General features: G+C 40.4%; 1 protein-coding gene across 1 annotated transcript in view; it reads right to left on the minus strand.

Annotated features, from left to right (window-relative positions):
• setd6 (SET domain containing 6, protein lysine methyltransferase) overlaps positions 1-26,028 on the minus strand; it is a 70,218-nt gene extending 44,190 nt beyond the window's left edge. The window contains exons 1-4 of the mRNA XM_084317794.1: positions 25,872-26,028; positions 24,315-24,377; positions 23,357-23,501; positions 12,016-12,157 (exon numbers count right to left, since the gene is read on the minus strand). Of these exons, the coding sequence (XP_084173920.1) occupies positions 12,016-12,157; positions 23,357-23,501; positions 24,315-24,377; positions 25,872-25,898 (377 nt within the window). The 5' untranslated portion in view covers positions 25,899-26,028. The remainder of the gene's footprint in view (positions 1-12,015; positions 12,158-23,356; positions 23,502-24,314; positions 24,378-25,871) is intronic.
• Between the last annotated feature and the right edge of the window lie 857 nt (positions 26,029-26,885).

Here is a 26,885-nt window from a genome sequence, read left to right on the forward strand (position 1 = left end):
TCTTTGGCCTCGAGGTACAATGTAAGTAAACGCATCAAAGACAATACAGTAACATAGGATGGTGGTAGCAGTACATGACAACATCAAAGACAATACAGTAACATAAGGATGGTGGTAGCAGTACATCAAAGACAATACAGTAACATAAGGATGGTGGTAGCAGTACATCAAAGACAATACAGTAACATAATGATGGTGGGAGCAGTAGACAATACAGTAACATAAGGATGGTGGTAGCAGTACAATACAGTAACATAAGGATGGTGGTAGCAGTACATGACAATACAGTAACATAAGAATGGTGGTAGCAGTACATCAAAGACAATACAGTAACATAAGGATGGTGGTAGCAGTAGACAATACAGTAACATAAGGATGGTGGTAGCAGTAGACAATACAGTAACATAAGGATGGTGGTAGCAGTAGACAATACAGTAACATAAGGATGGTGGTAGCAGTACAATACAGTAACATAAGGATGGTGGTAGCAGTACAATACAGTAACATAAGGATGGTGGTAGCAGTACATGACAATACAGTAACATAAGGATGGTGGTAGCTAGGGATGCACCGATATGAAAATTTGCCACCGATACCGATTGTTCAACTAACACAATCGGCCGATACCGATATTTGTGGCAAAAAAATATATATATATATATTTTCATCTCTCTCTTTTTCTTACTTTTTATTATTTTTATTAGAATGACTTTGCCACGGCTCTAGGGCTGTCTTAAATACTTCGAAGCTTCGTTCGATGGCACAAGCTTCGAACATTAAAAAAAAAATCGAAGTGTAAAAAAAAAAAAAAGAAAAAAAATTCAAACATTTTTTTTCTTCAAATTTTTTATTTTATTTTTACTTCTGTGTGTGTGTGTGTGTGTGCATGGGGCCATTGGGTGGGGCCGGGGGACAAATACACTGGAGGAAAGTAGTAGCACTGCCCAAATTATATCATCACTATTGCATGTTTGAAGGATATCATCCTCAAACACATATACACCACCTACACGCCTATTCTCAGTCCTTGCCCCACAATGGTGGAATGAACTACCCACCCCAGTTAGGACAGCCGAATCCCATCCAATCTTTCGCCGTCGACTAAAGACGCACTTCTTCAACCATTATCTGAAATAAAATTTAAAAAATAAAATAAAAGAAATCTAACCCTAACTAACCTTACTGCACTTGTCCTAATAAACTAACCTACACTGTAACACGCAACACTTTGATGAATATTGTTACTCAGCTGATAGAGCTGTATCCTTCCTGATGACCTGTCGTACAGAACTTGTAAGTCGCTTTGGATAAAAGCGTCAGCTAAATGACTAAATGTAAATGTGAATGTAAATGCCTTGTAGAATTCCACACATAAGAAAGAAAGATACTGGGATGAATAAACAAAATAGGAAATAAAATGTAGAAATGCATGCAATACATAAATAAATATGAATCTCCATATATGAAATAGAACATTTAGATAAGGTGCTACTGAGATGTTTTGGTGAGTTCTTTGTTTTTTTGTGGAAGTAGCCTTTCTTAAAAATGCATGAATATTCACTGATAATTGGTCTGTAGTGGAGTCTACAAGGTCTACATTGCCGGACCATGTAGAATCCGGACCTTGTAGACTGACATAATTCTGTGCATAGTTTAGTCTACACAGGCCATATTTCAAATAATCAAAATCTTACTTCATTCATCTTAAACATTCTTGATTTGGGGGATTGGTAGTTCCCATGAAATCTGAAGTTGTTCAAACGACAACAGCGATCCACCTTGAATTAAATCACACTGTGTTGGCTGCGTCACAGTCACGAAAGGGGCTACTTAATTCATTAATCCAATCCACTTTATTTATAGAGCACATTTAAAAACAACAAAGTTTACCAAAGTGCTGTACAAGTCCCACAACATAAGATAAAAAAAATTAAGATAATTACATTTCTTTTTTAATTCGAAGCTTCGAATTAAAATCGAAGCTCGGCCCCGAAGCTTCGATTGCCAAAAAAAAATTCGAAGGTCAGCCCTATGACGGCTCAACTACAAAAGCGACAGCAGATATGCCTGTAGGCAACACTGAGGCACAAAGTGTTTAATACGAAACGATAGGCACTATATTTATAGATTTCTGGTTTTTGGGCAGGCAATAATCCAACATTGACATTGGGAACACTCTGGAATATTCTGGATTCTTCTTTTGACCGTTCAGGGACACACTGGAATATACTGGAAAACACTAGAAGGACATAACTCTTGGACAGGAAGAATATTCTGGAACATAACAACTTTCTAAGGCCTGTAACAATAACATCCGGTATGTATATGCATATGAACCAGACATGGAAGTTCAATAAGGTTTTAAAAACACATCCTCATCTAAAGGTATAAGCATGACAAGGTTATTTTAATATTTTAAGCAATTGCTCCACTGCTTTAGGGATTTGCATAATTTTTTTCTAAAAATCTATTTTCTTTTGTTGTTGAGTTTTATTTTATTTCTTATTTTTTTAGTTTTTTTTTCTCTCTTTTTCTCCTTTTTTTTGAAGGTTCCAACATATACAAGTTAGTAGAAGGTTCAAATAAATATACCAATGGAGGTATATTTTTCATTTTTCACACTATTTTTATTACATTAATGGGAAGGCGCTAGACCAAGAGTGACATTCTATTAAATTAGAATGAAAGTTTTAGATCCTATGGCAATTAGCATAGGAAGGTTAGGGTTAGAAGGCTCATTTTGGGCAATCCGGTGGTTTAAGGGAGGGAGTCATACGCGTAGGGTGTGTCTATGGAACACAGCCCTGTACGACTCTCTGAGGGAGGGGGACTTAGGGGATTATTATTTGTATATATGTATGTTTTTAAGCTCGGCTCTCAACGGGACCTCAATAGTTAGATGTATATCCATTGTAGATTCGCACTCCAGAAGCATTACCAACAACTACACAACAACATGTATAGATTATGGCTAGTTTGATGATCTGGAATACTGGGGGAATAAATAATCAACACAAACGCAAAAGCGTGCTCACACTGATGAAAAACAAACAGGTTGACGTGGCTCTGCTAAGCGAAACGCACATTTTAGTGGAAGACAAAGCTACATTAGCGGACAACATATACCATAACATTATTCACTCTTCCTTTGGAATGAGAACCATAGTCGTAAAACGGAAGTTGGATATTGAATTGAAGGGAGTATGGTCTGATGCAGATGGTCGGATAACTATAGCTAAGATTGTATACAAGAACAGGAAAATAGCGTTGGTAGCGGTATACGCCCCAAATTTGTACGAAGCTAATTTCTTCACTACACTTACCAGAACAATGTTAGACCTTCCTGAATACTCATTTATAATTGGTGCGGATTTTAATGCCATTTGGGATCCAGGGATGGATAAATCGTATCCCTCCTTTTCCAACGAACAGAAAAATTCATCTAATGCGTTAAAGGATTGGTCGAAGAACACAGGTGTAAATGATCTATGGCGATCACTCAACCCCACGACCCGGAAGTACTCTTGTCGATCTGCAAGACATAACACACTTTCCAGAATAGATTATGTTTTTGCATCCCCGAGACTATTTGATAACTATGATGTGGAAATGGTACCCAATGCATTATCAGATCACTGTTATTTACTCCTAAAAGGATAATTTGGTATACTGTCATCCCGAGCCCCAAGATGGCAATTTAACTCGATGCTGCTTAATAACAAGGAATTCATTTCACAACTCAAAGAAGCTCTCTCTGTATTCCTACTGGAGAATGCGAATTCGGTGCAGGACCCCAGAATGTTATGGATGTCGGTAAAGGGATTGATCAAGGATTTCACTGGGTGCTTTTCCTCCAAAATACGCAAGAATCGTTGCTCAAAACTGGCGGAACTGGAAACGCTTTACTCTACGTTATTTACTTCTTTACAATACAACGACTCGGTTCGACTGGAAACTCAAATTAATGTGCTAAAAAAAGAGATTAACGGCATTTATAAACAACAATCTGAAGTACAAATACGTAGCACAAGACAACAGCATTACTCTCAAGGTTCTAAACCAAGTCACCTACTAGCTATGCAATTAAGAGTCAACGCAAAATTTGCAGATATAACTACCATTAAAGCACAACAAGGACTTGTTACAGACCCTAAAAAAATAAACACGACATTCAAAGAGTTCTACTCCAACTTGTATAAATCAGAAACGACCTTCGATCAAAACAAAATGGACACATATCTTAATCAAATTAACCTCCCCAAACTATCAGAGGATGACGCTAAACAGTTAGAAACACCCATCACACTAGATGAACTCAGGAAGGCCATATCCGAAATGCAAAGTGGTAGGGCTCCAGGAAAAGACGGTATTCCACCAGAAATGTACCTCTCATGTTGGGACATAATTGGACCCCTATTACTTAATAATATGATTTTATACTCAGTCAAGGAGGGGAACTTCCATAAGAACGACAATATTGCACTCATAACAGTCCTCCTTAAAAAAGACAAAGACCCCACCGAGTGCGGTAGTTATAGACCCTTAAGCCTCCTCGGAACCGATATCAAACTGTACTCTAAGGTATTAGCCATCAGACTTCAAAAACATATGACGTCTTTAGTTCATCCGGATCAGACTGGCTTCATAAGAGGCCGCTTGATCACGGATAACATAAGACGATTACTACACGTACTAGATGCCAGCAAGGACGACACCACACCTAAGGCGATGCTGTCCCTGGATGCGATGAAAGCATTTGATAGGTTGGAATGGTCGTATCTATGGGCAGTATTACAAAGGATGGGGTTAGGAAAAGGATTCATTGATATGATTAAAGTATTATATAAAGACCCATCGGCCATGATTACAACAGGTATAATCACCTCCGAAATCTTTCCGGTATCACGCTCTTCTAGACAGGGTTGCCCTCTTAGTCCCGAATTATTCGATTTATCATTAGAGCCTTTAGCACAATATATAAGACAATCCCAATCCATAGAACCAATCGTAATCAAGGGCACACAACATAAAATTAGTTTATATGCGGACGACGTAATACTGTTCATGCAAAACCCCAATGCCTCATCTTCTCAAGTTGATTGATGACTTTGGCGATCTATCGGGATTTAAGATAAATTGGCCAAAGTCGGCTTTTCTTCCACTTAACGCCCCTGCAAAAAAATATATACTCCTTCCAGAAGAAATACCAATGGTTAAAAATTCCACTCTTCCGGATACAGATTTATTTGGAATAATAAACCACCACGTATAAAAAGATCCACCGCACAGAGAAACAAAGCCGACGGAGGTATGGCATTTCCAGATTTTTTCCACTATTTTAAGGCGTACACTTTAAGACCACTGACAACCTGGTTTGATCCCCAAGCATCAGTATCCTGGAGAAATTTAGAAGTAAATATAGTAGCACCACATAGACTGCAGGACATAGTATACACCAAATTATCAATTAAGCAATGCGAACTGAAATTTGGCCCCATTATTACTCATATGGCGTGAAACATAAAAAAAATATTCTAACCCACATAAATGGCATAATCATACTCCCTTATTCAATAACAATGCACTCCTGATTGGAAAACGACCTATAAGATTCCCTAGATGGGAAAAGCAGGGCATACACACATTAGGAGATGTTTTCAACAAACAGGGTTTTTGTAGTTATGAGGAAATACACAAAAAAGTTAATCTTACCAGTTCCACATATTATTTTTACACACAGTTATTGTTATGTTTGAAGGCTCATGGTGTCCCATTAAGGATACCAATTGTACACCACAGATACCACAAATTATTCTATGAAAGAGAGACATCGAGAGGTTTTGTATCAGATTTTTATCATCAATTACTAACGTCCTTGTATGAAATCCTCCACCTAGACTAAGTCTGGAGGAGGGATATACCAGACCTGGAAATAAATTTTGATTGGCAAGAAGCCTGGGCAAATGTTCGACTTGCGTCACGTAACCCGGACCATCAACAAATCAATCTTAACTATATTCATAGGACATACCTGACTCCTATAAGACTGAACAGAATGGGTCTTAAACAAGACTCCAGATGCACCTTATGTACAAATGGGGATGAGGGTACATTTATGCACATGTATTGGGACTGCCCACCAGTTAAGATATTCTGGAAGGAAGTGACCCAGCAATTATCAAATCTCTTAACTCTGAATATACCTGTACACCCCTCTGTATTACTGTTGAATGATGTTTTTGAGTTTGCAGTCCCTATACAGCTAAAGAGATTGGTTTTATCTGGTATCACAGCGGCTAAAAAGCTGATAGCATCACGATGGTTTCAACCGGAAAAAATTTGCCGAAAGGTCTGGATTCTTACATATCTCGATGTGATTTATCTAGAAATATCTACAGCAAGAATGTTGGGTCTCAGTGAATCCAAAATTACAATGTGGTTAGAAGTGGTGGAGAGAATAAAAGCTAGCATATGAATTGTAGTGCCTGGTTAGGAGCGAATGATAATGGATGGATTATCCAAGGGGGCCCGGGGGGGGGGGGGGAGCAAGCGAGAGCATATATGTGTATAGGGTATTAGATAGCAAGTATTAGGTGTATATCTTGTATAATACATTTATTTAAATGGTGATTGCATTGGATGTGCACTGTTAATTAATGCTTGTATATCTAATTTTATGTTGTTATGTTTATGTTTATGTGTTTGTTTAAAAAATTATAAAAGAAAAATATATAAAAAAAGATAATAATTTTTTTATATCTTTTTTTTTATGAAACTACTGTATATTTGTATGTCTCTAAATGTTTTGATGAATTGAAAATGGAGGACCCTTATGTAAAAAATCCGAAAGTCTTTTTCTGGTCTTCATCCTCCAGTCCACTGAGCTGTACTGTATTGTACCCATTCTGCAATCTGTTAATAAAGTTTTCAATCAATCAATCAGACAAATGTATAGAAAAGCTTTTATTATAACCATATAACAAAAGATTATATTATTGTTTATGAAAATGTTTTAGCCCTATGCTTGACTATTATTTTAGGCATGGCAACAAATAAAATAATAATAATAAAATTAATAAATAAAATATTAAATAAATAAATAGGCTACACGTCTCTCTTTTTGTGTTACAAATTGTGCTCACCGATATGAACATAGGCCTCTTTACTTACTTAAAAAAAGGAAACATCAAGAAATATGTTTATGGTATTAATTCCACCATGCCATGTGTGTTTTTATTTTATAATGCTCATGAGTCATGATTATTGCTGAAGTCTGAGTCATACAATACTCACTGGCTTTCAAAAAAGTTTACGAGTTTTAATAAGAGAGCACTCTCTCTCAACCAAAGCAATGCAGGTAGATGGCAACAGAACAATTTTGATTGACAGTCGATTCTGCCAATTACGTCACACCGCTTGCACCCGCCTCTGCTGTTCTTACCACCAATCGGCAAGCGCTTATTCGCTTTTTACTTCCGGGAAGTCCGCCATTGATCTGCATGCGAGAACCACAACAAACTAATAGCTAATAACGTTAGCTCCCCGCCGGCCACGAGTAGACTACCAGCGCTCTGCAGGATGACCAAACGAGGCATAATGATTTTACTGCAACGAATGTTATAATAAAAGCTTTTCTATACATTTGTCTGATTGAAAACTTTATTAACAGATTGCAGAATGGGTACAATTCAGTACGGGCTCTCTGAGCAAAGGAAGGAAGTGAGAGATATGAATGAGTAATGCTTGCTATGTTCGGGTAAATATGCTGATGTTATTGAACGTGTAACGTTAATGCCACAAAACGAATGCCTTTGTTAATCATAAGTAACTTTGAGGATGGTGGTAGCAGTACAATACAGTAACATAAGGATGGTGGTAGCAGTAGACAATACAGTAACATAAGGATGGTGGTAGCAGTAGACAATACAGTAACATAAGGATGGTGGTAGCAGTAGACAATACAGTAACATAAGGATGGTGGTAGCAGTACAATACAGTAACATAAGGATGGTGGTAGCAAGTCAAGTCAAGTCAAGAGTTTTAATTGTCACGGCATACAAGTATACAATGAAATGCGGGTGGTCTTGCCCGCGACGATGTGCAATACAGTGGTACAACATATAATAGAATCCAATAAAAAAAAAACATTGTGCAATAAACAGGTAACAGGTAACATGGTGTGACATCTCGGTATCTGTACATAGTATTTACAGAGCATATAGGACATGCTAGGTAGCTTTAGTAGTGCAATACACTGTTCCTGTTGTTATACTAATTTAAAGTGGCCTTTCCTCTTGGCCATAAGTGTGAGTGTGTGCCCGCTCGTGTTAAAGTGGCTGCTAGTGTGTGAGCGTGCACAGCGTGCGTGTCGTGTGTGTGCTCGTGTGTGGATAGTTCAGTGTTCTGTGGCACTCAATGTTCATTGTTCAAGGCTCTGATGGCCTGGGGGAAGAAGCTGAGCCTAAGCCTCTCCGTCCTAGTAGCTGGGGTTCGCAGGCGTCTGCCTGACCTCAGCAGCTGGAACAGGCTGTTATTGGGGTGGTGGGGGTCTTTCATTATTCTGCAGGCTCTGGATTTGCACCTCTTGTTGTATAGAACCTGCAGGGGAGGTAGCGCAATACCCGTGGTACGCTCGGCTGAGCGCACCACTCTCTGTAGGGCCTTCTTGTCCTGTGCCGTGCTGTTTCCATACCAGGCAGTGATGTTTCCGGTCAAGATGCTCTCTACAGCTCCTGAGTAGAAGGACTGGAGTATCTTCCCCGATACTCTGAACTGCCTTAACTGTCTCAGGTGGTAGAGGCGCTGCTTCGCTTTCTTTACTACTGTGTCTATGTGTGTTGACCATGTCAGATCCTCTGAGATGTGGCCCCCCAGGTACTTAAAGCTGCTCACCCTGTCCACGGTAGCCCCGTTAATCATCAGTGGTGTGTGTGTCTCCTGCTGTCCTCTCCTATAATCCACGATCAGCTCCTTGGTTTTACCAATGTTCAGGAGCAGGCTGTTGTCCTGGCACCAGCATTCCAGTACCTCAACCTCCTCCCGGTAGGCCTTCTCGTCATTGTCCGAGATCAGCCCCACCACCACCGTGTCGTCTGCGAACTTCACTATGGAGTTGGAGCTGAACTTGGCCACACAATCGTGTGTGTAGAGTGAGTACAGCAGGGGGCTTAGAACACAGCCCTGGGGGGACCCGATGCTCAGGGTGATGGTGTTGGAGGTCTGACCCCCCACCCTGACCGCCTGGGGTCTTTCACTCAGAAAGTCCAGTAGTAGCAGTAGACAATACAGTAACATAAGGATGGTGGTAGCAGTACAATACAGTAACATAAGGATGGTGGTAGCAGTACAATACAGTAACATAAGGATGGTGGTAACAGTAGACAATACAGTAACATAAGGATGGTGGTAGCAGTAGACAATACAGTAACATAAGGATGGTGGTAGCAGTAGACAATACAGTAACATAAGGATGGTGGTAGCAGTACAATACAGTAACATAAGGATGGTGGTAGCAGTACAATACAGTAACATAAGGATGGTGGTAGCAGTAGACAATACAGTAACATAAGGATGGTGGTAGCAGTAGACAATACAGTAACATAAGGATGGTGGTAGCAGTACAATACAGTAACATAAGGATGGTGGTAGCAGTACAATACAGTAACATAAGGATGGTGGTAGCAGTACAATACAGTAACATAAGGATGGTGGTAGCAGTACAATACAGTAACATAAGGATGGTGGTAGCAGTACATGACAACTACCGTATCGTCTGGGATATAAGATTATTTTTGGATTTTCAATCATTTTTTGAAGATCAAATCTTGATTTTTTTATTAAGAAAATAAGTATAGCCTATCTGAGCAGAATGTAGGCATACCAGTAATACTAACACTTACTATCAACTATCTGAAACCTACTGGTGATGAGCCAGTGGATCATCTGACATTAACATCAGTCTTTTGAAGGTCGTACCAGGCTCGCTAAGCTAGCGTGAAGCCATTGATCATATGAATCTGAGAACCTGATAGAAAGGAATCCATTGATACGAAACATGTCATACTAGCTACCAGGAAAGAGGCTAAATATTGTTCTTAAGTCAAACATGTCATACTAGCTACCAGGAAAGAGGCTAAATATTGTTCTTAAGTCAAACATGTCATACTATCTACCAGGAAAAAGGCTAAATAGTGTTCTTAAGTCAAACATGTCATACTAGCTACCAGGAAAGAGGCTAAATATTGTTCTTAAGTCAAACATGTCATACTAGCTAGCAGGAAAGAGGCTAAATATTGTTCCAATGTCAAACATGTCATACTAGCTAGCAGGAAAGAGGCTAAATATTGTTCTTAAGTCAAACATGTCATACTAGCTACCAGGAAAGAGGTTAAATATTGTTCCAACGTCACAGTTTCTCAGTTAATCTCTAGAGCACAGAAAGACAAGCCCACTTTTTCAGGGTGTGATTTGCAGTCTTATATTCAGGACAATACAGTCCATAAAATGGGTACTTAGAGATAGTAGGAGTCTGTAGGTGTTATCATCTGTAGATGTTATTGTCTGTAGATGTTATTGTCTGTAGATGTTATTGTCTAGATGTTATTGTGTAGATGTTATTGTCTGTAGATGTTATTGTCTGTAGATGTTATTGTGTAGATGTTAGTTGTGTAGATGTTATTGTGTAGATGTTATTGTGTAGATGTTATTGTCTGTAGATGTTATTGTGTGTAGATGTTATTGTGTGTAGATGTTATTGTCTGTAGATGTTATTGTGTGTAGATGTTATTGTGTGTAGATGTTATTGTGTGTAGATGTTATTGTCTGTAGATGTTATTGTCTGTAGATGTTATTGTGTGTAGATGTTATTGTCTGTAGATGTTATTGTGTAGATGTTATTGTCTGTAGATGTTATTGTGTGTAGATGTTATTGTGTGTAGATGTTATTGTGTGTAGATGTTATTGTGTGTAGATGTTATTGTGTGTAGATGTTATTGTCTGTAGATGTCAGGTGTGTAGATGTCAGGTGTGTAGATGTTAGTTGTGTAGATGTCAGGTGTGTAGATGTTAGTTGTGTAGATGTTAGTTGTGTAGATGTTAGTTGTGTAGATGTTAGTTGTGTAGATGTAGTTGTGTAGATGTTAGTTGTGTAGATGTAGTTGTCTGTAGATGTTAGTTGTCTGTAGATGTTATTGTCTGTAGATGTTATTGTGTAGATGTTATTGTGTAGATGTTAGGTCTGTAGATGTTATTGTGTAGATGTTATTGTGTAGATGTTAGTTGTGTAGATGTAGTTGTCTGTAGATGTTATTGTGTGTAGATGTTAGTTGTCTGTAGATGTTATTGTGTAGATCAGACCTGGGCATTGTACGGCCCGCGGGATGATTCTGACCGGCCCGCGAAAGATTACATGATAATAAAAAAATAAATAAAAAAAATAAAAAAAATTTAATTTTTTTTTTTACTTTTTTTTTTTTATGTCAACGTTCACACGCACAATATACGCTTAGGAGACATGCTCAGAAGATGTTGGTTCTCTTTGGATCCACCTACATATGTGAACAGACATTCTCAGTCATGACGTTTACCAAGTCCAGGTACAGATCCTCTCTCACTGATGAACATCTGGCAGCTGTGCTTCGCATCTCCACCTCAGACATGCAACCTGACTTTGATGGACTTGTTAAAGCTCAACAGAGACTGGATTTCTCACACTGAATGAAAAAAAAGAGCTGAAGAACACTAAAATGTGGAAATATAACAAGTGAAATGGGACACTTGATATATTTTTTTCTTTTTTTTGCACAGTTCTGAAAACATTAAATGTTTAATATAGGCATGTAAAGTCTGTAGATGTTAGTTGTCTGTAGATGTTATTGTGTAGATGTTAGTTGTCTGTAGATGTTATTGTCTGTAGATGTTAGTTGTCTGTAGATGTTAGTTGTCTGTAGATGTTATTGTGTAGATGTTAGGTCTGTAGATGTTAGTTGTGTGTAGATGTTGGTTCTGTGGACAGACCAGAACATGGGTTGGTCCACGGCACTGAAGTCAGTCCAGAGCGACAGGTAGGGCCTCCAGTGGGACTGGGGACAGCTGTACTCATACAGCAGGGCTAAGAGCAGGGGAACCCAACCTGAGGAGTTCTCTAGGGACGCCTTATCTACAAGAGAGAGAGAAAGAGAGAGAGAGAGAGGCGTTATACGGCAATTCCACCGCAGAGCAACATTAGATGAATGTCAAAGTGATCTAAATGATCTCTACTCAGCAGTGGAAGCTGCTCGTTTGGTAGAGCTATACGTCATAATTGAGTGGAATTCCCCTTTAAAAAGGAGAGAATGAGAGAGGAGGATGGTGAAAGAGGAGGGTGGAGGAGAGAGAAGGAGAGAGGAGGATGGAGAAAGAGGAGGATGGAGGAGAGAGAATGAGAGGAGGATGGAGAGAGAAGAGAGGAGAGGAGAGAGGAGGATGGACGAGAGGAGAGAGGAGGATGGAGGAGAGAGAGAATGAGAGGAGAGAAGAGAGGAGGATGGAGGAAAGAGGAGGATGGAGGAGAGAGAAGGAGAGAGGAGAGAGAAGGAGAGAGGATGAGAGAGAAGGATGGAGGAGAGGAGGGTGGAAGAGAGGAGAGGAGGATGGAGGAGAGAGAGAAGGAGATAGGAGGAGAGAGGAGAGAGAAGGAGATATGAGGAGAGGAGAGAGGAGAGGAGGAGAGAGGAGAGGAGAGAGGATGGAGGAGAGAGAAGAAGAGGTTGGAGGAGAGGATGGAGGAGAGAGGATGGAGGAGAGGAGAGATGAGAGAGGATGGAGGAGAGAAGAGGATGGACAAAGGGAATGGAAGTAGAGAAATACAGATAGAGAAATGGAGAGAGAAAGAAACTGTGTCTGTCTGTCTGTCTCTGTGTGTGTGTGTGTGTGTGTGTGTGTATATCTTTCTTCATTCACTAGTTCAAGTTCAAGTTCTTTAATAGTTGTCATACAGAAGTACAGAATACTTTCATACAAAATGCTTCTTACTGTTACGCTCCAGAGACTGTGCTAGACAAGATAGTATCAAATAACATAATATAGCATGTAATTTAGAAGAAGAAAAATGAGGTCACAGTGTTCGGTATAGACATATGTACAATGTTCTGAGTTACCATATAATATACAATACTATGCAGTGTACTAATGTACAGTACTATCTAGTGCAAAGCAGAAATGGGATGAGGTACAATTTTAGGTACAATTTACAGTAAGGTGTACGAGTTGTAGTGCAATCCTTCATCAATAAATATAAAGTGTGGGGAGTGGGTGCTACAGTGTGTTTGTTTAAAGTGGGTGTGTGCTATAAAGTGTGTGGAGTGGGTGCTACAGTGTGTTTGTTTAAAGTGAGTGTGTGCGTGTGGATGTGTGTGCTATGTGCGTTTGGTGGTTGTTGTTGTGTAGTGTTCATTCATTGTTCGTTTAGCAGCCTGATGGCCTGGGGATAGAAGCTTCTTCTGAGTCTTTCTGTGCTCGCCTTGAGACTCCGGTATCGCTTGCCTGACCGCAGCAGTTCAAAGAGGCAGTTGTTCGGGTGACTGGAGTCTTTAATGATTCTCTTAGCCTTGCCCTTGCAACGCTTGTTGTAAATGTTCTGGAGGGTGGGGAGCCCCCCTCCAATTGTGCGTTCGGCTGAACGTGTCACTCTTTGTAGTCTGCTTCGGTCTTGTGCAGTGCTATTCCCAAACCAGGAGGTGATGTTGCCGGTCAAGATGCTCTCTATTGTACATGAGTAGAAGTTCTTAAGGATCTTCTGACTGACTTGGAACTTCCTTAGGCGCCTGAGGAAGTAGAGGCGTTGTCGTGCCTTCTTCACAACACTGTCAATGTGTGTGGTCCATGTCAAGTCCTCGGATATGTAGGCTCAGAGGTACTTAAAGCTGTTGACTCTCTCAACCGGTGCCCCGTCGATGCTGAGGGGGCTGTAGTCCTTGACCCCCGACCTCCTGAAGTCCACAATCATCTCCTTTGTTTTGCTGACGTTCAGGGAGAGGCTGTTTTCCTGGCACCATCCCGCCAGGACCTTGACCTCTTCCAGGTAGGCCCTCTCGTCGTTGGCAGAGATCAGGCCCACCACCACTGTGTCGTCAGCAAATTTGATGATTGTATTGCTACTCCGCTGAGCCACACAGTCGTGTGTGTACAGGGAGTAGAGGAGGGGACTCAGAACACAGCCCTGGGGGGCCCCTATGTTGAGGGTGATGGATGAGGAGGTGCAGTTGCCTGCTCTCACCACCTGGGGTCTGCCAGTCAGGAAGTCCAAGACCCACTGGCAGAGGTCATAGCCCAAGCCCAGGTCCCTGAGCTTGGCTATGAGTATGGAGGGGACTATGGTATTGAATGCCGAGCTGTAGTCGATGAATAGCATTCTCACATAGTTCCCCTGCCTCTTGTCCAGGTGTGATGCTGCTGTGTGCAGCACATGGGCTATGGCGTCCTCCGTGGACCTGTTGGGGCGGTATGCAAATTGCAGGGGGTCCATGTTGATGGGGAGGGAGGAGCAGATGTAGCCCTTTACTAGCTTCTCAAAGCACTTCATGGCTATGGAGGTGAGAGCTACAGGGCGGTAGTCGTTGAGGCAAGCAGGCTTGGATTTTTTGGGTACAGGGATAATAGTGGACTTCTTCAGGCAGGTGGGGATGACAGCCTGTTCTAAGGACAGGTTAAATATGTCAGTGAATACTGGCGTTGTCTCTCAGAGAGATCAAATTAATGATTCATAATTTATATGTTATTCGATAGCCTTTATACAAGTAATCACTATACTGATTTTAATAAACAATTGGATGGTATTTCCCATGGTTGGCAAGAGTTTTATGCAAAAGGAAGGCCTGTCCCATATAGATGCCTGACACAAATATAGGCTGGGTGAGTTTAGTGATTGAAGCAAATAAAAGCACAGGCTATTAATTGAGGTTTTATGGTAAGTTGTTACTAAATCAGCCTATTGTCTCTATAGGCAGCTTTTAGGACTGGTCTCTATTCCATCCAGCGTTTCTATCCTGCACTACTGTCTAGGGATGCACCCATATGAACATTTGCGGCCGATACCGATTGTTCAACTAACACAATCGGCCGATACCGATACCGATATTTGTGACAAAAAAAAAAAAAAAAAAAAGGGAATATTTTTTTTATGAAACTACTGTATATTTGTATATCTCTAAATGTTTTGATGAATTGAAAATGGAGGACCCTTATGTAAAAAAGCCGGAAGTCTTTTTCTGGTCTTCATCCTCCAGTCTTAGCACTGTTGTTGTATTGAGCTGTATTGTACCCATTCTGCAATCTGTTAACCCTTTCTCTGCCACGCTTATATCCATCCTTATACCGTCCTCTGCCAGCTCTATTTGTCTATGGAGATTAGGGCTGTCTTAAATACTTCGAAGCTTCGAAGCTTCGTTCGATGGCACAAGCTTCGAACATAAAAAAAAAATCGAAGTTTAAAAATAAATAAAAAAAATAAATATTAATTTTCTTTTCAAAAAAATTTTTTTTCAATTTTTTTTTTACTTCGATTTGTGTGTGTGTGTGTGTGTGTGTGTGTGTGTGTGTGTGTGTGTGAACTACCCATCCCAGTTAGGACAGCCGAATCCCGTCCAATCTTTCGCCGTCGACTAAAGACTCACTTCTTCAACCATTATCTGAAATGATAAAAAAAAAAAAAAAAAAAAAAAAATCTAACCGTGACTAACCTTACTGTCATGCACTTGTCCTAATAAACTAACCTACACTGTAACACGCAACACTTTGATGAACATTGTTACTCAGCTGATAGAGTCAGGCCTGTACACTGCGATGATATGATCGCGAATTGCCCCTTTAATTGGCCGTTGCGATTGGTAAATATTATCTGGGGGCGGGCTTGCGAGTAGTGCTTTCAAGCCTTGCATTCGCATTTCACTCCTAAATTATCCAAGGCGTGTGATGACGCCACTCACGCGAGCTGTCAGTGCGACACAATGTCGTGGTGCTATGAAAGAATCTGTCTGCAATGAATGAACTTACTGCGATCACCGATAGCCTGAGTGAAAAAAAAGATTTGCGTGTGGAGTGAATCTAGGTCACGCTATATACTTGGTACTTGTAGTCTATCGTGCGATTAAAGACCATGTCCCTATCTGCGTAGTCTATACATCCAACACCAAATCCCATAATTCCTAGCAAAACGAAACTGAATGTGGCCTCTCTTCCTTTCAATATGGACTATTGCATCGCCAAAGAAGCACCTCATTTCAATACATTTAAGATACAAATTTTGCTCTGCAAGAACAACGGAGTGGATATCAGTCCATCTTATGACAACCACGTCCGATGTGGAGAGATGATAAGATGATGATGATTGACGTGATGATGTGATGATTGATTGACGGGGACACGGACACTTCTAACGTTCAGGTTCAGCCATGCATTAGGTGAGTAGTAGTAGCCCACTATTAGGACGTGAAATACTGTCTACTTAAATTTATAAAATATCAACCCTATCTATCTATCTAATAATGAGACAATATGCAAATAAGATAATACTAATAATTGTCACGGTGTCCCCGTATATGAAATGAAAGTGGCTTGCAACTTTACTGGCTGTCACAAACTGTTTATTTCTCGTTTAGCATATTACATTCCACTTCTATAAACAATCAAAGTCCTACCGTAAGAGCCTCATACGGGTCAATTAAACCTTTTTGATTAGTCTTTCCTTCGAGCTAAGTTGGACTGAACATTTCACTGTCAAAAGCGCAAATGTAAATAAGGTTGCGTTGCAACACGGTTTTCAAAATAAAGGTCACATATACAAATACCTCTCAATTCTTACTAAAAAAAGTCCCGGATATACATAAACATTAATTGGCATAGATCTCTATAAACGGCCCAACACATTGATCACTTTAGGCACACACTGAAACCAGTAACATCACAAATATGAAGCAGGTAATTACCCATACAAATAATAAACCTTTCATGGGGTTATTTACAATAATAATTCATTTGATTTCTAAAGCACTTTTCATTGTGAAACAAATGTATGCAGAGTTTCTTGTCCTCCTGATTAATGCAATGGTGTGTGTGTGTTGTGGTGATCTCATTCAAGGAGCACTACACAAGTGCGCGCACACACACACACACACACAGTTTGTTGTTTTTGTTCTATTAGTGATTTACACACTTTCTCGGTTGGTTCATTATAAAAGATACAAACCTGAAAACAAACGCACTTAAATGTTAAATAAAAGGACCACAGTAATGAGGCAGGAGGAACATATTTTTTTAATAATGGTAAAATTGTTATTTAAAAATGTGCCCCTAAAAAATATTTTTTAGTGAAAAAGCTTAGCGTACAGCCCTGAGAGTTGTACCCTTCTTGCTGTCTTGTCGTACAGAACTTGTAAGTCGCTTTGGATAAAAGCGTCAGCTAAATGACTAAATGTAAGTGTGTGTGTGTGTGCGCGCGCCTTGTAGAATTCCACACATAAGAAAGAAAGATACTGGGATGAATAAACAAAATAGGAAATAAAATGTAGAAATGCATGCAATACATAAATAAATATGAATCTCCATATATGAAATATAACATTTAGATAAGGTGCTACTGAGATGTTTTGGTGAGTTCTTAGTTTTTTTGTGGAAGTTGCCCTTCTTAAAAATGCATGAACATTCACTGATAATTGGTCTGTAGTGGAGTCTACAAGGTCTACATTGCCGGACCATGTAGAATCCGGACCTTGTAGACTGACATAATTCTGTGCATAGTTTAGTCTACACAGGCCATATTTCAAATAATCAAAATCTTACTTCATTCATCTTAAACATTCTTGATTTGGGGGATTGGTAGTTCCCATGAAATCTGAAGTTGTTCAAACGACAACAGCGATCCACCTTGAATTAAATCACACAGCCGAGTGAAACCTTGTTGGATGCGTCACAGTCACGAAAGGGGCTACTTAATTAATTAATCCAACCCACTTTATTTATAGAGCACATTTAAAAACAACAAAGTTTACGAAAGTGCTGTACAAGTCCCACAACATAAGATACAAAAAAAAAAATGTTTTTTTTTTTTGTTTTTTTTGAAGCTTTGAATTAAAATCGAAGCTCGGCCCCGAAGCTTCGATTGCCAAAAAAAGCTTCGAAGGTCAGCCCTAATGGAGATGTTCCCCTTCTTTGCAGGGCTATAACTTTTTAAATTGTATTGCTAAATTGACATTACTATGGCCCATTCAACATCAAGTATCTATCGTTTAGGATGTAGCAACGTTCTACTTTTTCATTCACACATTCATACTAAAATATGGTCTAAAGTATAAATATGTTTTTATCGTTTTCTGCAGCATTCCATAGAACGTGAGTTATAGCCACAAATACATATATTAGATCATCAAATGTAGTTTGATACCGATTGACGTCAGATAAAAAATTTCAATTGTACAAGGTCCTAACCGTCATGCCTCATCATCTGCTGGTGACCGGAGGGGGGGGGGGGGGGGGGTTATAAGTCTGTGGCCTACATTAAATGATTCATGTAGTGTGGGTGATATGTTGATCATAGCAGTTCGTATGTATAATAATAATCAAACACGCTGAAACTCACCGCAGCTTCCTCGTAGCGTTGGGCGATCAGCGTGGAGCAGAAAGTTCGCTATTATGGGATGTCGATCTAGTTGGTCCAGTTCCAGGTTGTATAATACTATATACGTCCAAATCATGTTGTTTATCGAGTTATTGGCAACGGATCGCTATTCAGTGTATCAAGCTGGAGTCCCCCTAGCGATAGCGAGTGGCCGGACGAAATATGGGTGAGCACCACTTCCGGCGCATCACTTCCGGTTTTGGCGATTCGCCGATCGGCCACCAGATGGCGGTCTTGAACCGTTGGAGAGTTGAGAGGAGATCAACAGCAAGTCTCAAGTCTCCGTGGGTGAAATATGATTGCCATGACAGATCTTTGAAATATTGATCTCAAAGACGCTGTACGACGTCATTGGCAGATTAAGCATGGCGAGCAATGACGTCTAAAGTCGTCCTTGGCGATTAAAGGGTTAATAAAGTTTTCAATCAATCAATCAGACAAATGTATAGAAAAGCTTTTATTATAACCATATAACAAAAAATTATATTATTGTTTATGAAAATGTGTTAGTCCTATGCTTGACTATTATTTTAGGCATGGCAACAAATAAAATAATAATCAAATCAAATCAAATCAAATTTATTTATAAGGCCCGACAACACACGTTAATGTCCCTATGGGCCGGACACGTCTTCTTTAAACAAGTCAAGAAGAAAACATAACAATAAGTCAAGAACAGAACAAGAACACCATAAGGTCCAACAAATTTAAAATAAATGCAAATAAATGAAAGAATGCAAGCACTCCCAGACATACCCCACGCGAAGGTAAGGAAAAACTCACTAAAACCTAACAATAGGGGAAAAATGCTCCACAGGCAGTGTGGAGGAGAGAAACCTTAGAAGGGCCATTCAAGGGGGGATCTCCCTTCTTAGATGTCGGTGATAGTAGTGTTGCAGACTACTAATAAATAAAATATTAAATAAATAAATAGGCTACAAATTGTGCTCACCGATATCATCATAGGCCTCTTTACTTACTTAAAAAAGGAAACATCAAGAAATATGTTTATGCTATTCCATCATGCCATGTGTGTTTTTTATATATTTTATAATGCTCATGATTATTGCTGAAGTCTGAGTCAACAGACTAACTTGACTAAAAAGACAAAAAAGTTTATGAGTTTTAAAAGTTTAAGAGACAGCACTCACTGTATCTCTCTCAAACAAAGCTCCATGTTCTCCAGTAATATCTCCATAATCTGAGTTTGCAATGCATGTGTCGTGTCAGGTACAACCGAACCATTTTGATTGACAGTCGATTCTGCCAATTACGTCACACCCACCTCCTGCTGTTCTTACCACCAATCGGCAAGCGTTTATTCGTTTTCTACTTCCGGGAAGTCCGCCATTGATTTTCGCAAGAGATCAACAACAAAGCTAATAACGTTAGCTCCCCGCGGCCCACGAGTAGATTACCAGCGCCCCGCAGGAGTACTAAATGAGGCATAATGATTTTACTGCAACGAATGTTATAATAAAAGCTTTTCTATACATTTGTCTGATTGAAAACGTTATTAACAGATTGCAGAATGGGTACAAAATTCAGTACAGGCTCTCTGAGGAAAGGAATGACCAACAATGCTATATGGTCGGGTAAATACGCTGATGTTATTGAACGTGTACTATATATAACGTTAATGCCACAAAACGAATGCCTTTGTTAATCATAAGTAACTTTGATGCAGTAGCGTGTGTGTGTGTGTGTGCGTGGGGGCAGGCGTTGTGCAGGTCGCTTGACTGAAACTTTTTTCAAAGTTTGAACGTGTGGGCCAGATTGACGCAAAAAAATTGATGGATATTTATCGGATACTGCCATCGGCACATTTGAGGCACTTATCGGCCGATACCGATACCCGACCGATATATCGGTGCACCCCTATTACTGTCATCATCTAGAAGGAATTTCAATAGTGATGCAGGAGGATACTAAATTCCTTATATGAACTGAATGACAGATACACAAATTAAATGAGCATATCATTTAGTTTTGGTATCCAGCTGTAAGCTATTCTCTTACAGACAGGAAGGCACTGGACTCTAGGGATGGGTACCTTTCACATTTGAACCGATACCGGTACCTGTGAATCGATACCGGTACCCAACGGTACCTTTTTTCTGTACTTTAGTCTAAATTTTTTTTATCTATCTACCTCAGTTGTAAAAAAAATTCCAAACTTAATATTTAATAAATAAATAATGTATTATTATTACTTTATTATTATTTACATCTTACTGATGTAAAGTATTTTACAACTGATTAAACAAACAATATAGCAGCAATGAACTACGCTGCTGCTGATTGAGTATTCTAGCAGTTCTTTTTGCTCCACCCCCGCTTGGAGAAGACCCGCTCTGCGGTGTGTGTGTGGCTTGTTTACCGACGTCACATCCTCTACTCTTCTGTCCTGAGTTGTGCCGGCTTGCACTGTAGCCCTAGGAGCTAACGTTATGTCAGACGGTTAGCTTAGCTAACGTCAGCTTAAGAACGTTAAAGGCCAACTTGCAGGTTGTATTTTTGTTCAATAAACAATGTGACTAGGCCAACGCTGACTTTCATGAAGAGGGGGAAAAAAATTCGAAATTGACCCAGTTTTAGCATTTTTATCAAACATTTTGTTGACCAAACCACAAGCTCCACGCACATGCATATTTTAATTGCATGTTTCATAGCGTGCGTGTGTCATCTTAATGCTGACGTCACGTCAGGTGCAGGGCAGCAGGGGCTCTGAGAGTCACAGGCAGGTAGTGGCAGGAAGCAGAGCCTAGCCGAGGAGTGATGAATGAAAATGTATCTGTTTCACTAACACTATTGCTCCGTGATCATAGCCATTCATCTCTAAAGCTAACCACTATTTGTAACAGCCACAACCACGTTACCATATTTGTAATAATGTAAATCATTGTGTCGTTGTACATATTGTGTATACAACGTTAGCAGCTAACGTAGCTTAGCTTGGTAGCCGCCGTTCTTGAAACTCCTAACAAAGCCCGAATTAAAATGGTTCTCTCCTCTTTGTATACCTTTGTCCTCACAAGTATTCTGCCAGGGAACGTATGGACACGACAATAGTAGTTATAAGGTGTTTGATCATTGTGTCGTTGTACATATCCACCGAGTGCAGCTAAAGGGGCTATCCACCGAGTGCAGCTAAAGGGGCTATCGTATCAACATGCCGCGACGTGTAGCTAACGTAGCTTGCATGATGCGTGTGCAGTGCTTTGCCCCACAGGACCTACACATTTTACTTGTTCCCAAAACTCTTTTACATGCACGACAGTAGCCATAATGCTAACGTTAGCGGGGTAACGTTAGCCAGAGCTATATAGCCAGCTTGGTACTATGACCCGGGGATAAGGCGACAGACAGCCCACAGACCAGTAGCGCTGCTGTACTGAACAACAGGCTGCCTAGTGGTAAATGTAGTTATTTTTTTACGACATTAAAAACATTATAACTACCTTGTTTCAACCAGTTGTAGCTGGTCCATCAAAGTCTCCGACGATTAAACCCATTTGCGTCTTGTAAGGCGTCCATTTGGATCAAGGAAATAGCTTTCTGCACTCGTCAAAACTCCTTGTAGTGGATCAGAAGTAGGGGAAATATACCAGACGTGACGTCATGGCCCTGATAGCTCTGATAAGCTTTTTAATTTGCTTGTGCATGTTATTCGTGCGTGGACCTTTTTAACCATTTCTGAGTGGCATTTCCGGCGTCAAATGGAAAAAAATAAATAATGAAATTATATACCAATGATGTAAACTACCCATAATTGATCAGTAGGGTTTAACCTGCAAGTTGGGCTTTAAACGGGTTACAAATATGTGAAACTATGGAAGGAGTAAGCCGACGCTAAAAATAAAACCCACCGCGGCCGCGAGAGCACATAGCAAAAGAACGTTTCGAGAGGAGTGGAAGTTTGGAGATAGTAGTGTTTCAAGAGACTGGCTACAGTAATATGATGCTGGGCTGTAGTGATCAGTTGTTCCGTGTGGCGCAAGTATGTAAAAAAGAAAAACAGAAACAACCCGTTTGTCATCTGTAGTAAATAAATGAAGCTGGAATCCATTCGTGACCATGAACAGAGCCAGTGTCCCATTGTGTCCCGGATTCAATCTCCTCTCCTCTAAAGACGCTCCGTGGCTAACAGCCATGTCAGACAGAGCAGATGTGGAAACTGAGCTACACTTTCTAACAACCTGCCCACTACCAAGATAAATATCAGAGACATATACTCCCCAGTCCCCATGAATTGCAAACACCCAAAGAGAGCCTTAACGTGCGGTTTAGTTTTTGCGGTCAACAAAACGTGACGTCATCTGACCTTTTTTTTTTTTTTTTACAGTACCGACAACGGTATCTCACATGAATCGATACTCGGTAGTACCGACGTGTTTCGGTAGGTACCTTTAAAAGTACCAAATTTGGTACCCATCCCTACTGGACTCACCTGCCAAACACATGTTGATGGTTCCTGAACTCTTCTGTGACCTGCTGTCACTCAAGGCTCGTCTCCTCCCAGCTCTCACTACAATATATATTAAACACCTGGTGGTAATATCCCAACCTGATGCGGCCACAACCAACAGGACAATCAAACTTCTAGTATAGTCTGTGGATTCAAATACAATATTTCAGCGTGTGTGTGTGTGTGTGTGTGTGTGGGTGTGGGTGTGTGTGGGTGTGTGTGTGGGGGGGGGGGGTCACCTGTATCCAGCAGGGAGGAGACCTTGGTGGTCCCCTGGTGGAGAAGAGCTGATCTGGGGATGGAGAAGAGGAGCTCTCCCTCCTCTATGTCCTCCTTAGCTAACATCCCATACTCTGCTACTGTCCCTTTATTACTCACACACACCTGGGAGAGAGAGAGAGAGAGAGAGAGAGAGAGAGAGAGAGAGAGAGAGAGAGAGAGAGGGGGGGGGGGAGGAGAGGAGAGAGAGGGGGGAGAGGAGAGAGAGAGAGGGGAGGACGAGAGGGAGAAGAGCGAGAGGAGAGAGGGAGGGGAGGAGGGGAGGGGAGAGGAGGAGAGAAAAGCCCCTTATAAAAACATGGAAACATACCATTTTTAAATTATTAGGAGAAAACAGACCAGAGACACGAGAGATGGATCTTTATGTAATCAAGACTCAACACTATATCAACCGTCTGTCTGAGGAGTACTGTGCCATACTGTACTTGTGCCATACTGTACCTATTGTACTTGTGCCATACTGTACTTGTGCCATATTGTACTTGTGCCATACTGTAGTTGTGCCATATTGTACTTGTGCCATACTGTACCTATTGTACTTGTGCCATATTGTACTTGTGCCATACTGTACCTATTGTACTTGTGCCATATTGTACTTGTGCCATATTGTACTTGTGCCATACTGTACCTATTGTACTTGTGCCATACTGTACTTGTGCCATACTGTACTTGTGTCATACTGTACCTGTGCCATACAGTACTTGTGCCATACTGTACTTGTGCCATACTGTACTTGTGCCATACTGTACTTGTGCCATACAGTACTTGTGCCATACTGTACTTGTGCCATACTGTATGTGTGCCATACTGTACTTGTGCCATACTGTACTTGTGCCATACTGTACTTGTGTCATACTGTACTTGTGCCATACTGTACTTGTGCCATACTGTACTTGTGCCATACTGAACATGTAGTACCTTGTTACTGAGGTCCAGACCGACTGCATCACACCAGTCCAGAAAACACTGCAGAGAATCCACCTGAACACACAGCGGTCACATAGATCATCTTCAACAACAACAACAACAACAACAACAACAACAACAACAACAACAACAACAACAACTCTGTGTCAAAGTACTAACGCTGTCTTTTTGCAGACAGTCAGCCAGAGGTCAACAGTAACTTTAATGAAAACGTTCGCAGCTAAATTGCTAAATTCGTTTTGATTGATTGAATGGAAACTTTATTTAACAGATTGCAGAATGGGTACAATACAGTACAGATCAATACACACAATTGATAAGGGGGTGCAGCAGAGAAAGACTTTCGTCTAGGGTTCCATCCTAGAGGCTAATCTCTCCTGTGACAAAATGGCATCCAATGTAATAAAAAAATCAACCAACAAACTCGATTCTTGTACCGGATCTCCTCTCTGGTAAACAAGAATACCCTGAAGACTCTGGCAGGAGCACTCATTCAGGGGTACTACGACTATGCTTGCACCTCATGGTACCAAAGCACCTCAAAGGCGCTAAAAACAAAATTACAAACATCTCAAAACAAACTGGTCAGACTACTGCATGACCTTACTCCTAGAACCCACCTCACCCCTGCCCACTTTGACAACCTAGGATGGCTTAGAGTAGACGACAGAGTACAGCAACTTGCAATGGGCCTGGTCTACAAGATACACTACACGACCAAGGTACCCATGTACATGTCAAAATACTTCCCAAAGGTCAGTGAATACCACGATCACAATACCAGAGGGAGCTCCACAAATCATGTTAAACCCAGATTCGGCTCAAATAAGGGACTAAACACGTTTCGCAATTATGCCACATCGATGTGGAACGCCCTACCCAAAGCTATAAAGGAATGTGGATCACTACCCACTTTCAAAACCTCTCTCAAGGGACACCTACGGGAGACTGCAATTCAACACTGGCCCCTGTAAATATCCTAACCCAACCCCCTCCAATGTACAGTCATTTACCTAGTATGGTTTTGTCAATAGTCCAATGTACAATTTTGTTTGTTTGTACAGTGTCTCCCCCCCCCCTCAATGTACAGTTTTGCCAATGTACAGTCATTTACCTAGTATGGTTGTCAATAGTCCAATGTACAATTTTGTTTGTTTGTACAGTGTCTCCCCCCCCCCCCCCCCTCAATGTACAGTTTTGCTTGTTTATACAGTGTGCCCCCCCCCCCCCAACCACCTCCAATGTAGATTACCCAGTATGGTTGTCAATATCCCAGTGTACCCAACCCCCCCCACCCAACCTCCTCCAATGTACAGTTTCTACGTCAAATGTATATACTCCCTTTTCCTGACTCCTTCTGTATCACAAACAGTACTGTATTTGCAAATCTGGTATGTCATAAATGTATAGATGTAGCAGTACTGACTATCTGTATTGTATTGTACCCATTCTGCAATCTGTTAATAACGTTTTTAATCAATCAATCAATCAATCAATCAATCAGTCTTGTTTACATCAGGGTCCCCCATTTTCAATTCATCATGTTACCTTGAGTCTTTTAGCTTCTGTTGCCATTGTGTTGCAGAGACTTGGTGTATTGTTGTGATTGTTAGCAGGTAACTCCAGATGTTAGATGTTAGATGTTAGATGAACTACATGAAGCAGGTAACTCCAGATGTTAGATGAACTACATGAAGCCATGTGCGAGAGAGACGCACACAGGCAACAACGCAGACGACTTCCGGTCGTGAGGTTTTCAAGATAAAAGCACGATTCAGTAAATATCAGCAACCAGATTAAAAAACTTTATTTTGCACATAAACAAACTAAGCACGTAAACGAACCTACACAATACAAATTACGTTTTGTATGATAATAGCAGTTATAATTCAGTTTATTTGATCTTTTGAGTTTGACAACATCTTATCCGAGTAGATGTGTAAAAGGGAGTATGTTCAGAAAGTGTCCAGTAGAGGGCAGCAGACAATCAGAAAGGTTTAGTGTCATCAGTATGAACAAGTCCTGTTTTTGGAGGATAGATCATCCTTATTCAATCATCTTAAAACATACTCAGCCCAAACTGAGAGCCAGTATAATGTCTGTAAAATAGAAGTATAAAATACCACACATATACCACACAGACATCCAGATAGACTGACAACCACACACAGACACACCCACCACATGTTGGACAACAGAGAACACACATCAAACCTAATTATCTAAACATTTTCATTTATATTTATGTGTTCCTTGAAAAATAAAGGGTTGATGTCATGCATCAGGCTGTCATCAGGCTGTCATCAGGCTATCATCAGGCTCTGTCATCAACTAAATTGATTGATTGATTGAAAACTTTATTAACAGATTGCAGAATATGGGTACAATACAGTACGGCTCAATACACACAATTGAAGGGGATGCAGACCAGAGAAAGACTTTCGTCTTGTTTACATCAGGGTCCCCCATTTTCAATTCATCGTAACATTTATGACATACATGACATACAGATAAACAGTACTGTTACATCCAGACATTTATAAAGGATAAAGTTGTTAGTTA

Source organism: Notolepis coatsorum (assembly GCF_963971535.1).
Source record: "Notolepis coatsorum genome assembly, chromosome: 6".
NCBI classification, from domain to species: Eukaryota; Metazoa; Chordata; class Actinopteri; order Aulopiformes; family Paralepididae; genus Notolepis; species Notolepis coatsorum.